Here is a 14,657-nt window from a genome sequence, read left to right as displayed (position 1 = left end):
GGGATCAAGCCCCACATCGGGCTCTCTGCTAGGCAGGGAGCCTGCTTCCCTTTTTTTCTCTGCCTCTCTCTGCCTCTCTCTGCCTTCTTGTGATCTCTCTCTCTCTCTCTTTCTCTCTCTGTTAAATAAATAAATAAAATCTTTGAAAAAAAAAAGTGTAATGATACACTCACTGATAGACATTAAGTTCTTCCCATGCCATGGCTATTGTAAATAATGCTACTGTGATCATGGGGGTACAGATATCTTTTTAAGTTAGTGTTTTCTTTCTTTTTTTTTTTTTAAAGATTTAATTTATTCATTTGACAGACAGCGATCACAAGTAGGCAAAGAGGCAGGTGGTGGTGGGGGGGAGGCTCCCCGCTGAGCAGGAAGCCTGATGCAGGGCTAGATCCCAGGACCCTGAGATCATGACCTGAGCCAAAGGCAGAAGTTTAACCCACTAAGCCACCTCGATACCCCTGAGTTAGTGTTTTCATTGTCTTTGGATATATTCCCAGAAGTGGAGTTACTATATCATATGGTAGTTCTATTTTTAATTTTTGAGTATCCTCCATATTGCCTTCCACAATAGCTGTATCAATTTACAACTCCACCAATGATACACAAGGGTTCCCCTTGCTCTACCTTTATAAGAGCATTTGCTATTTCCTGTCTTTTTTATGATGGCCATTCTAACAGGCACGAGATCATATCTTATTTTGTTGATAATTTGCATTTCCCTAATAACTAGTGAAATTGAGCAACTTTTCATGTACCTGCTGGCCTTCAGATTTTCTTCACTGGAGAAATATCTATTCATGTTTTTGCTCATTTTTTAATGGGATTGTTTTTTGTCTGTGCTATTGAGTTGTGTGAATTCTTTGTATATTTTGGGTATTAACCTCTTATCAGATACAAAGTTTGCAAATACTTTCTTCTTCCCATTCCATAGGTTGTCTTTTCACTTTCTCGATGGTTTTTTTCACTGCGCAGAAACTTTTCACTTTGATATAGTCTTACTGGTTTGTTTATCTATTTATTTATTTAGTTGTTTGTACTTTAGATGTCATATACAAAGATTAATCGCCAGTATCCATGTCAAGGAGCTTTATTCCTATGTTTTCTCCTAGGAATTTCATGGGTTCAAGTCTTACACTTAAGCTTTTTACCCATTTCAAGTTAATTTTTGTGAGTGGTGTAAAATATGAGTCTAGTTTCCTTCTTTTTACATATGCCTATCCAATTATCCCAGCACAATATATTGAAGAAATAGTCTCCTTTCCATTGAGTATCCTTGGCTCTGTTATCAAGTATTAGTTGACTATATATGCTTGGGTTTACTTCTGGGTTCTCAATTCTGTTCCATCAGTTTATTTGTCTGTTTTAATGTCAGCACCATACTATTTTGATGACTACGATTTATAGTATAGCTGGTAATCAGGAAATGTGATGCCTCCTGCCTAAACACAATTTTTAAAAGTGCTTACCAAGATAATTACCACTAAACTGAAAAAAGACCAGATTCTCTCAGCATCTGACTTTCTCCTTTGCATGATTTAAAAAAAAAAAAAAAAAACTTGAGTAACCACTACTTGACACTGTAAAACATCCACCTTGACCCTAAGGCCAGGCCAATTTCTCCCCAGACAAACCACTAAGAATCTGGCTCAAGGGAAAATATCAATTTTGGATCAATATCCTGCAAGGCTCAGCAGTCAAGCAGAACAAAATATAACTCAGCATAAAAGCTGTTGAGTGTTTTTTTTTTCTTGTTCTTTTTTTTTTTAGTTGAATATGATTATATAACCTACAGTAAAATCCTGAATTTATGTTATAATGAAAGAGTGGTGATGTATAAGGGGAATGGTATCAAGTAATTATTTTATTGTTTTAAATCCTTTTCCTTTCCCTTGTGGTGGCATTTCCAAACCAAGATTTTCTATTTTTTGAAAATAATATTTATGCATGACCCATTATTTACCTCATAAACTTCAAATAAATTATAGCTTAGTATTTTCTTATTTAGAATGTATTTTTTTGTAAACTATAGTAACTATATCTTCTGGTTGTAACATTTGATATTTGATGCATCACTCTGTTATACTCCAAGCTCCATAAGAGAATACATCACACCATTATGTTTGATATCCTCATTACACCTGAGTGATATAGGAAATCCATGCAGGCATTTTCAAAAGCAGTACCACTGGCTCATATGAACTTCTTGTTTTCACAGAACTCTATGTAAGAAACAGTTAGAAGTAATTTTAAACTGCTTGGAAATATAAAATTATTCTTTTCTAATAATGACATAGATTCTTCCAGTATGGAAAATATTATCTGGCAGGAAGTATGAGAGCTTTCATGCCACTTGAGAATCATTTTATAAGTGAGACAATAATTTACTTAATGTTAACCCCATGGCTTAGAATATTCACATAGACTCCAAAAGTATGGAGAATCTGATAGAATAAATATTACCATCAGTTTCTTAAAGTATATCTTTAAAGATAAAAATAGGGATACTAGGACTGTTATCTAGACTGTACTCCCACCCCAGCTTCTTCTTAGTATTGTAAATGTTACTGGAGAAAAATGCCATTTTACTTGAAAGAGATTTAAAAAATATATATCCCTTCATATGAGTTTGAATGGCCTTGGCCAAACGGAAGTAGAATTCTCCTAGAAAAGGGAATGAAGAATTGGAACAAAGTATTTGTCCATATTCCAAACAAGTTTAACTAAGTTGAAAGAGACCCCATGAATGCATGGGAAGAACAAGAAAAAGTTAAAAAAAATGCACAAAAGATATTTCTTTTGTATGATATTTCTATATCATACCACATTGCTTGTGGTAGATGATATTTCTATATCATACCACATTGCTTGTGGTAGATGATGTTGGTTCTTAATCCATTTTTCTTTTTCCACATTAGCTTGGTCTCAATTTCGCTCCCATGTCCTTCTGTCTTTCACATGCCAAAGGTAAAAAAAAAAAAAAAATGGCTTTTGTTGTCCCATTCAGGTAGGCATCTACCCCATTTATAACCAAGAAGCCATGAAAGTATGTCTGCTTAGAAGCTCTTCTATAGGAGCACCTGGAGGGATCAGTGGGTTAAGCCTCTGCCTTCGGCTCAGGTCATGATCTCAGGGTCCTGGCATTGAGTCCCGCATCCAGCTCTCTGCCCGGCAGGGAGCCTGCTTCCTCCTCTCTTTCTCTGCCTGCCTCTCTGCCTACTTGTGTCTCTCTCTGTCAAATAAATTTAAAAAACCTTAGAAAAAAGAAGAAGAAGAAGAAGAAGAAGCTCTTCCATACTCAAGAAAAATACAATGGGTTTTTTTCCCCCTTTTTTCTTTATTTTTAAACTGAGTGTCTTGTTTCTACGCAGGATCCTTAGAATCTCAGTAGCCAGTTGTGACAAGAATGGAATTAGCCTGAAAAGCACACACTAAAGATAACATCTCAAAAAGGTAAAGGGACACACATCCTTAATGATACTGTTGAGCCACTCAAATAACCAATACAGGAACTGTCTTATATCTAGATTTTTAAGTGAAATAATAAATTCCTCTGTAATTTAAGTTATACATAGTTTCTTTCTTTTCTATTACTTTATCTACTTGAGGGGACATCATTAATCAGAGTCAGAATTCAGAGAAGAAATCTCTTTTATAGGGAGTAGAGGTATGGGAAGATATTAAATATAATTACTATAAATAGCACTGTGAACATAGTAATTTAGAGATAAGCTTAATAGACACTGAAAACTTACAGAGTGAAAAAGAGAGAATAGCAAAGAAATCAAATAGAGATATAAGATGTTTTGCACTGTTTTGAGTTATTTATATTATTACAAATCATGTCAGCTAAGAACACAGTGAGATTGAATCAATTTGGGGTAAGCTTCCAGTAAAGGCTGTAGTGAACATAAACCACTCCAAACTACTCTTTCATAATCCCAGGAAAATCACCATATAATTTGTATCTGAAGGATACAGTGATTAAAGGCAATGACATATATGAACCTCCACTGGAGGAGAGGCCTGGAGAGGAATTTGCAGCATTTGACCTTAAACAAAAATGAATTAATGAGAATAATTTGAGTCATATATAAGACAGCTAATTCGAATTTTTACCCTTGAGCTAATATGGATTTTTACTTTTCAGCCACTGACTTCACTCCAAATAGTGCAGACCATGACAAACTTGCATGTCCATGTTGTCTTGCCTAATCACAAGAGTAACTCCTGAAAGGAACTTTGGATTGAAAAGTAGCAGTGGTAACTCTCCTGAAGCACTTAGTAAACTGGCCAATTTAAGTAGATGTCTATTGTTTAGATAATTCTCTATGAATCTAAATGCCATCAGGAGTGCTAAAGCCGCCAAAGAAGGTAGTAGTAGTAGTGTAATAGGTAAATAGGAGATAAGCATATAGATATTTAGATTAACTATGGACAGATAAAAAATGAAAATAAAGCTATCATAATGATACTCACTTGAATTTGTTGTTACAGAGAAGAAGACACATTGGTAAGACTTGGGGAATAATTAACACAAACTTGTAAGAAGTAATCATTGCACTCCATTCACTGAGTATAAGAAGTGAGCAAATAACTCCTTGGTACTCTTCACATAGGTGAATTTGGTTTCTACCCACCTAAATACTGCTCTGATGTGCAGGATCAAGATTGTTTCAAAGATACATTAATAAACCAAAATACACTTTTAGCAGTTAGTTTAGATAAACAAAACTATCTGTCTATCTATCTACCATCTATCTATCTATCTAAAGAAACTTTAAATTTAGTATCTCCAATAAGAAAATTAGAGTAAGTCAACACATCAACTCAGTAGGATGATAACTGAAGTTAATGAAATGTCTTCCTTCTCTTAAGTTTCCTCTCCTTTTAAAATTTTTTCAATTTTTATTTATTTATTTTTTTAATCTAACACAGAGAGAGAGTGCACACACAATCAGAGATAATGAAAGGAGAGAGAGAGAGAGAGCATTAGGCTCTCTGCTGAGCAGAAAGCCCAATACAGGGCTCAATCCCAGGATTCTGGGATCATGACCTGAGCTGAAGGCAGACAGACACTTAAACAAGTGCCACCCAAGTGCCCTGAAGTTTTCTTCTTCTTTTTTTTAAAATTTTTTTCAGTGTAACAGAATTTATTGTTTATGTACCACACCCCATGCTCCATGCAATACATGCCTTCCATAATAGCCACCACCTGGCTCGCCCTACCTCCCACCCTCCGCCCCTTCAAAACCCTTGGGTTGTTTTTCAGAGTCCATAGCCTCTCCCCTTCCAGTTTCCCTCAACTCCCTTCTCCTCTCTATCTCCCCATGTCTTCCATGTTATAAATTATGCTCCACAAATAATTGAAACCATATGATAATTGACTCTCTCTGCTTGACTTATTTCACTCAGCATAATCTCTTCCAGTTCCATCCATGTTGATACAAAAGTTGGGTATTCATCCTTTCTGATGGAGGCATAATACTCCATAGTGTATATGGAACACATCTTCCTTATCCATTTGTCTGTTGAAGAGCATCTTGGTTCTTTCCACAGTTTGACAACCGTGGCCATTGCTGCTATAAACAGTGGGGTACAGATTGCCCTTCTTTTCACTACATCTGTATCTTTGAGGTAAATACCCAGTACTGCAATTTCAGAGTCATATGGAAGCTCTATTTTTAATTTTTTAAGGAATCTCCATACTGTTTTCCAAAGTGGCTGCACCAACTTGCATTCCCACCAACAAGGGTTCCCCTTTCTCCACATCCTCTCCAACACACGTTGTTTCCTGTCTTGCTAATTTTGGCCAATCTAACTGGTGTAAGGTGGTATCTCAATGTGGTTTTAATTTGAATTTCCCTGATGGCTAGTGATGATGAACATTTTTTCATGTGTCTGATAGCCATTTGTATGTCTTCATTGGAGAAGTGTCTGTTCATGTCTTCTGCCCATTTTTTGACATGATTATCTGTTTTGTGTGTGTTGAGTTTAAGAAGTTCTTTGTAGATCCTGGATATCAACCTTTTGTCTGTACTGTCATTTGTGAATATCTTCTCCCATTCTGTGGGTTGCCTCTTTGTTTTGTTGACTGTTTTCTTTGCTGTGCAGAAGCTTTTGATCTTGATTTTATGAAGCCAGCATTACCCTGATCCCCAAACCAGGCAAAGACCCCACCAAAAAGGAGAATTTCAGACCAATATCACTGATGAATATTGATGCTAAGATTCTCAACAAGATCCTAGCAAATAGGATTCAACAGCACATTAAAAAGATTATCCACCATGACCAGGTGGAATTCATCCCTGGGTTACAAGGATGGTTCAACATTCACAAATCAATCAATGTGCTAGAACAAAACAATAATAGAAGAGAGAAGAACCACATGGTCCTCTCAATTGTATATGCCGTGGTCCTAGCTCTCTCCAGAGTTGAAGGTCCCCTCAACCTGTTTTCAGACAGCCTTTATGTGGTCAATCTCCTGCCCAATCTGATTGATGCCCACATTAGACTTGATTCTAACCCCATTACCCCACTCATGATCCAGACCCGTACCCTTCTAAAACAGAGAACCAACCCAATATACGTCCAACACCTTAGAGGACACCAGGGACTTCCAGGATTCCTTTCACAGGGAAACTCCCTGGCCGACCGACTTGCATCTACCCCCCAATGTTACTCCGTTGAGGAGGCCACTCATTTTCATAGACTCACCCACGCCAATTGGAGGGGACTCCACCACCGCTTCCCCCTGGTCCCCATCAAAGATCTTAAAAAGATCATTCGAACCTGCAAATCCTGCCAGCCTTTTTTGCAGGTCCCCCCACTCCAGGGACCCAGGTGCAACCCCAGAGGGCTACACCCTAATCACCTCTGGCAAACAGACGTAACTCATTACCCCTCCTTTGGTAAACTTAAGTATGTTTTCATGTCTGCTGACACCCACTCACATGCATGTTGGGCAACGGCCCACGCCAGTGAAAAGACTAAACATGCCATTAGCCACTTCCTACAATGTCTTGCCACACTAGGACTCCCAGAACAGATCAAGACTGATAATGGCCCCTGCTTCACTAGTCAGGCCCTCAAGGATTTCCTTACTACCTGGAATATCTCCCACTCCACGGGAATCCCCTATAATCCCAGGGGCCAAGCAATCATAGAAAGACAAAACCGCACCCTTAAGGACCATTTACAAAAACAAAAGGGGGAATCACTCCCCCCACACGACCAGCTTAAGAAGGCATTATTTATCCTAAATATATTAAATTTTTCCAAATCGGACAGCCTATCCGCATTCCAGAGACACTGGGCCACTGCAGCTCCACATCCCGCTGTCCTGGTTAGATGGAAAGACCCCCTGACGGGCCAATGGAGAGGGCCCGACCCCCTCCTCACAGCAGGCAGAGGATTTGGATGTGTGTTCCCACCCTCTGAAAAGAAGCCCATATGGGTTCCTGCCAGGGACCTTAAGTACCTCCCAGAGGCGAAGGAGATTGCTAACTCTGACCCAGAGGGCCTACCGCCCTCTGAGGAGCCTCCCCTATTGATTCATAGGCCCACCAATCAGGATGTCTTGGGTGGCACCGCTTCTTCTTCTGCTGGCTCATGGACAAGTCACTCGCGCTGGCCTATGCTTAAAGAATGGGCCCCTACTGGCCCAGGCTTTCCTCGCCAATGTCTCCCTGCTCCTTCCCACCACGAACTGCCCTCTTTGGCCTCCCAGAGACTATGTGTACATATCCCCCCTCTCTTCTAATGTCACCTGTCTTTGGGCGCCCCCGTTGGTGGACAATGGCTCTAATATTGACCTCGGGGCTATTGACCCCAGCTACTGTGACCAAAACACCACAGTATTCCCAACAATCAGAGCCTTCCGATTCCTGCCTTTGATCGTCTCGGAGGGCGATCCAAAAGAGCCATCCAGGCCATCCCCATCATGCTGGGATTAGGGATCACTGCGGGAGTTGCAACCGGCTCTGCTGGGATAGGTACCTCTCTCCACTACTATAACACATTATCCTGACAGATGATTAATGACTTGGGTGCAGTCTCGGAGACCATCCTTGACCTCCAAACATAGATGGACTCGCTGGCTGCGGTAGTCCTCCAAAACCGGCAAGGCTTAGATCTATTAACAGCTGAAAAGGGAGGCATATGTTTGTTTTTACAGGAGGAATGTTGTTTCTTTGCCAACCGGTCGGGTATTGTACGAGACAAAATCAAGAAGCTACAGGAGGACCTAGAGAAGCACTGCCACGCCCTGATGACCTCCCCCTTCTGGACAAGCTTTAATGGCTTACTTCCCTTTCTCCTCCCCCTCCTGGGGCCCATCCTAACCCTACCTTTGGCCCCTGTATTATCAATAAGATTGCCCAATTCGTCCAAAAAAGAGTGGAGGCCATTCAACTCATGAACGTCCATGTTCAATACCAGAGACTGGCCACCCGTGACGACGAGTCCTACGAGGGGCCCCATCAATAGTCTCACGACCTATGGCCGATGGGATTCCTTGCAGGAACAACCCACGCCAGGTCAGGGACCAAACCCCCATATAGGCATGATATTCAATGACGGGTAAGACCGGCGGGGGACGCAGAGCAACCTAAGACAGGGGGTACACCAAAGCAGTGTGATTCCCCAATGACGGGTAAGCCTGAAGGCCCGCCGCCGGCGACCTAAGACAGAAGTCATGCATACAAAAACAAAAGGGGGAGATGTTGGGCCCCAAGAGGCTAAGATGGCGCCGGGTGGCCTTCTCTTCGGGATCAGGAACCCACATGGCCGACCACAAAGGCGCCAAAGTGGCGGTTTCAGTTTCCCATCAGTTTCGTTTCCCGCGAGCCTCCACCCACTGCAGGGCGTGTCTCTCCCAACTCCCGCCGACCGGGCACATCCCCATTGGCCCCCACTTTGCTGACCTCACTTCCCTTCCCTCACCCCATATAAGCCGCTGCCCTGCTCAATAAAGCGAGATCCTGCTTCGACAGATCCCCCGAGTCTGGTGTGGTTCATTAATGCGCCTGGACTCGCGACACTCGCCATCCTGCTCAGCCCCAAGGGGAGCTACCGGCTGGCCCGGACGTTCTCCTCGTGCCTGTCGGCCCGCAAAACCTACCGGAGTCCGACAATGCAGAAAAGGCATTTGACAAAAATCCAGCACCCGTTCCTGATTAAAATGCTTCAAAGTATAGGGATAGAGGGAACATTCCTCAACTTCATAAAAACCATCTATAAAAAACCCACAGCAAATATCATCCTCAACAGGAAAAAGCTCACATCCTCCCCGTTGAGACCAGGAACACGACAAGGATGCCCACTCTCACCACTCTTGTTCAACATAGTATTAGAAGTCCTAACAACAGCAATCAGACATCAAAGAGAAATAAAAGGTATCCAAATTGTCAATGAAGAAGTCAAACTATCTCTTCACAGATGATATGATACTTTATATGGAAAACCCAAAAGACTCTACCCCCAAACTACTAGAACTCATACAGCAATTCAGTAATGTGGCAAGATACAAAGTCAATGTACAGAAATCAGTTGCTTTCTTATACACTAACAATGAAAACACAGAAAGGGAAATTAGAGAATTGCTTCCATTTACTATAGCACTAAGAACCATAAGATACCTGGGAATAAGCCTACCCAAAGAAGTAAAGGATCTGTACTTGAGGAACTACAGAACACTCATGAAAGAAATTGAAGAAGACACAAAAAATGGAAGACCATTCCATGCTCTTGGATCGGAAGAATAAACATTGTTAAAATGTTTATACTGCCTAGAGCAATCTATATTGCCTGCCATTCTGATCAAAATTCCACTGGTATTATTCAAAGAGCTGGAGCAAATAATCCTAAAATATGTATGGAATCAGAAGAGACCCTGAATTGCTAAGAAAATGTTGAAAAAGAAAAACAAAGCTGGGGGCATCATGTTACCTGATTTCAAGCTTTACTACAAAGCTGTGATCACCAAGAAAGCATGGTACTGGCACAAAAACAGACACACAGACCAGTGGAACAAAGTAGAGAGCCCAGATATGGACCATCAACTCTATGGTCAAATAATCTTCGACAAAGCAGGGAAAAATATACAGTGGAAAAAAAGACAGTCTCTTCAATAAATGGTGCTGGGAAAATTGGACAGCTATATGTAGAAGAATGAAACTCAACCATTCTCTTACACTGTAAACAAAGATAAACTCGAAAAGGATAAAAGACCTCAACGTGAGACAGGAATCTATCAGAATCCTAGAGGAGAACATAGGTAGTAACCTCTTCGATATCAACCACAGCAACTTCTTTCAAGATATGTCTCTGAAGTTTTCTTCTAATAAAGAGAAATATGCAAAAAGATTTTAAGAGAAATTAAGTTTACATCCTTTTCAGGAAACATTTTTGTGGATATGTGTAGAGGATAGTTCTTCCACAAAAAGATAGGACTCACAATTTGTAACCTATAAAAATATGAATATGAATGTTTGAAAATTAGGGGTACTCATGAATTACATACTCATGAATTACATATTCTTCAAGATTCATACTTCCATGATGAGAACAAGAATACATAGTGGCATGTCTTTAGATACTTCCTAATGTCCAAACCTATAGCAAATTCAGAACTATCTGAATCAAAAAACTAATAGATAACAGTTAGTTGTGGGGGTGTAGTCTATAGATTTAATTAACCCACAGTGGAGACTGAGGAGGTTAACAGACAAAGGTCAGCAACAATTCTGTCCTGTAACAGGTGAATAGTGAGTGTAGGCTCTCAGTTGAAACTGAGACTTGCTGTAGGAGCCACTGAATAGAATTGAAAAACCTGTTATCTACCCCAAGGATCTCCCTGTTACAAAACCCCTTACATGGGCATGGGCAAACCTGCCTCATTTCTGGTTTCCATTCACAGAGCATCTTAGATTAGAATTTCATAAGTCCATCCTACTCCCTGATAGCTGTTTACTTTGATTCTATCTCTGATTTTTTCATCTATGATTAGTTTTGCCAGAAGCAGGAATCCAGGTAGGTATTGGGGAAGTGTTTATTACCTATTAAATACTGTCAGTCACTCCTATGTGCATTCAACTCTGAGTCTTGATCTTCACTCCTCTGCTTTCTGGCATTTGGCCTGCTCTTACAGAGAACAAAGATGATAACAGTCTTTTTCTGGCTCCTTACATGGGGTCACAGATTCACAAATAAATCCTATAAACACTCTGCCATTCATGCTTTACAAGTTAAAAACCCAAACTATATAGAAAAATGGTATACATTATACTTAGAAAATATGCAATTCCTGATGTTTCTCATGATTTCCCCTCTCCCTCAGTTTAGTCATCTCACATAACTCTAGAGAGTCTGGGTTTATACATTTTACCACACATCTGCCAAAATACATTTTTCCCAAACTGCCAAACCAACTTCATTATCATTATTATAAGTAAAATTTAACAGTATAGTCAACTAAAAGATTTTTTTTTTCAATGCTGCTTTTGAAGAGGTAAGGCAAATCTCTTTCCATTTCTAATGCTATTAAGGTCAAGCTCTAAGAATCAGGTCTGACTTTAAATGTATCCCAGAGTTTTCCAAAGTTACAAGAGAAAAAGCCAAAAATATATCATTCAACCCATACAATTAAGAAAAGGTAGGAGAAACTTCACTAGTGGCACGTGTCGCCTTTAGTAGGTCGTGCAGAGTTGTTTTAGCCTTGACTATTCAAAATAGTCTGGAACAGGCCCAAAAGTAGAAGTTAAAGGAAAAACTTACTGTTCCTATCCTAGATAGTATCAAATTAATCCTAGCCAAATTTCTGATAATAAGAGAAAAGTAGGATATATTTGAAAGTATTCTATTACAAACTGGTTTATATTTATAAAAGAGTCGATCTCTGCTGTCTCTGATTTCTACAATTCATGATTGAAAAACTGTTAGAGGCACAGAGCAAACTCAAACAAAAAATTCCAGAGAACCTATTGTGATAAATGATACATGACAAAATTACATTTAAACAGTTACTAGGCCCAAAGGCATCCTGCAGAGAATAAGCACAAACAATATGGGGGTTTTCTACTCCTAATTCCTTTGACAAAAATGACAAAATATGGTTTTTTCATATAATGACAGAAACAGGAAGCTTGAGAACTTAAAACACATTGCTATTCAGAAAGGGAGATGGCATTCAATATATTTCAGGCTGACAGTTTTACTTAAAAGGGGTCTCTGGATCTTTGTTTTTAAGAATGGGGAAGGATAAGATGGTAGAATGAGGGGAGAAATGCAATAGCTTCACCTCAACATTTTTGACAGATAAGATTGTCTAAAGAGTAATCTGAAATGCAGTTAGCACATCCAGGGAAAAACGTGCAAGCAAATATATTTCTAAACAGAATTCCAAAAGAACGTTGTTAGCATATTTGTAAATTTCCAATTATTTCTTACTACCCTTATCCAACAACCCAAACAAATCAGTTTAAATACAACTTCTTTTACTAATGTCTTTTGAAGCATCGCTGCAGTCAGATTGAGTCAAGTAACCATCTGCTACAAATACAAATAGAGCTACATTCAAGAATTATATTACACAGCCTTCCTAGCAAAGTTCTTACGTGCAAGCTGTTCTTGTCAAAATCAGAACCATTGTGATGATGCATCTTAATATTCAATCAGACTTTAAGTAAAGAGTGACAAAAGTCCACATATGGATGACAGCTGTTTCTTCAGTAAATATTTTCCCATTTATTGAATGGAGGCTTATGGCAGCTCAGGATATATTCCATCAGACATTTCAGCCTGAACTGCTTGGGGACAATTAAAACAGTAACAAGGATAAAATTTCAGTTTTCAAATCTTTGCTACAACTTACATCTGAAAAAACAATATATATTTTTTTAAAAAACAATTAAAACTGTATGTCATATCATTGATTTGAGAGTATCTGTGCACAGTATTGACTGGAGAAACAACTGGATTTATGACTCTACATCTTTTTTGCCCTTTCCCCTCAGTAATGCCATAGTATTTGTAAAATTGAAACATAATTCCTATGTGGATTTTCTAACCATATGAACAAACTTGATGGGAATTTAAACATTTGTGATTCTATTTTGACAAATTGTGAAATATTTTAAAAAGATTAATGAACCTATTAGCTAAAAGAAGGTCAGATAAGACATCTTTTTAACCAACAAAGAGGCTTGCAAAATTAATAAACAAAACAAAACAACAACAACAACAAAAGCAGAGAGAAAATAGATTCTGATAAATTCAGTAACTCCATAATTATATAGTATTTACATGTCAGTAGTTACAGAGAAAAAAAGTGGGTTTCAACTAATAGATGACCTTAATGGTTTAGTATTGTCCTTGAACTTGTATTATGCCACTTTTATAAATGCCAAATGTGTTGGATATGTTTGTTAATAGTACATCTTCCAAGGAGTATTTCTGAAGCTTGCTAACATCAAGGTATACTGCTAAGGGAACTTAAAGTCTTCTCCCTTTAATCTAAAACTATCCTAATGCTCTTGTCTGATGACCCCAAAGCAGTTCTAATGATGGTAACAGGTTGTTTTTGCCTCAGATTAGACCAGCAATATTAATGTGTTAAGGAATTGCTATTTCCCAGGTTCTGCATGGTAAATTGTAACCCTTTTCTCCTCCTTGCAATGCAGATGTTGAAACTGACATTCAAAAATATTTTGAACCAATAGTCTTCTATTCCACAACTCCTGTAAGACATTGATCTCTTTTTTTTTATTTATTATATTTTTAATTGGTAACTATTTCAGATCAAACATTATAAAAAAGAAAAAATAAAAAAAGAACTTCTTACCCTGCTATTGGATCTACTGCTATTGCCTTAGGATTATGAAGTTCCAGGTCAACCAGGGTGACACATACAGACCCATTGTAATTACAAACAAAGATCCGGTCACTGACATGGTCCACGAAATAGAGATTTCTGGTAAGCCAGTCAATCGCCATTTGTTGCACATCTGAAAAACACACATACAAAATCATTGCATTACAGGTACAAATTTAGTATCATAAGCCAAAGAGTATATAAATCTGTCCAGACCATCACAGAAGACATTTCAAAAGGAAAGGCAGTTTTATGATTAAAACAAACAAATGAAAAAAACCTGCAAAGATAATTTTTTGCTATACCAAATAGCAAAATCACAAAATAAGTGATTTAATTATTCTGTAAAGTAATGACTACCTTTTGATACCTTTCTTCCTGTTATATAGGAATGAGAACAATTTAGGGAAATGGGTAAAGAATTTTGTCCTATTTCCTCCATTTATACAAAATAGTTTATTCAACCCAATGGTTCAATGACAGCTAAACTCTTTAGTAGTAATAAATCTAAGGGTGAACCCATATTTTCAGATCCTCTTCCATTTAAAAAAAAAATAAAGGAGGGGTGGAAAAGGTGGAAAAGGAGATCTGAAAAATCTCTTTGTTTAAAAAAAAATATTGAAAGCAAAAAGAGGGGTGATATGTTTTTCAGTAACATACACAGGCATTATAAAACAGGCCTGCTCAAAGATTAATTCTCTAGATGAGTATATTTTTTTTAGATTTTATTTATTTATTTGAGAGAGAGAGACAGTGAGAGAGAGCATGAGCGAGGAGAAGGTCAGAG

At 38.6% G+C, this 14,657-nt stretch overlaps 1 protein-coding gene across 1 annotated transcript in view; it reads right to left on the bottom strand.

Annotated features, from left to right (window-relative positions):
* LRP1B (LDL receptor related protein 1B) overlaps positions 1 to 14,657 on the bottom strand; it is a 2,002,169-nt gene that overhangs the window by 1,023,344 nt on the left and 964,168 nt on the right. Inside the window, exon 7 of the mRNA XM_059394361.1 lies at positions 13,841 to 14,003. Within this exon, the coding sequence (XP_059250344.1) occupies positions 13,841 to 14,003 (163 nt within the window). The remainder of the gene's footprint in view (positions 1 to 13,840; positions 14,004 to 14,657) is intronic.

The sequence above is a fragment of the Mustela nigripes genome, chromosome 3, assembly GCF_022355385.1.
Source record: "Mustela nigripes isolate SB6536 chromosome 3, MUSNIG.SB6536, whole genome shotgun sequence".
In the NCBI taxonomy this organism is placed as follows: Eukaryota; Metazoa; Chordata; class Mammalia; order Carnivora; family Mustelidae; genus Mustela; species Mustela nigripes.
This window is presented reverse-complemented; position numbering and strand designations above follow the sequence as displayed.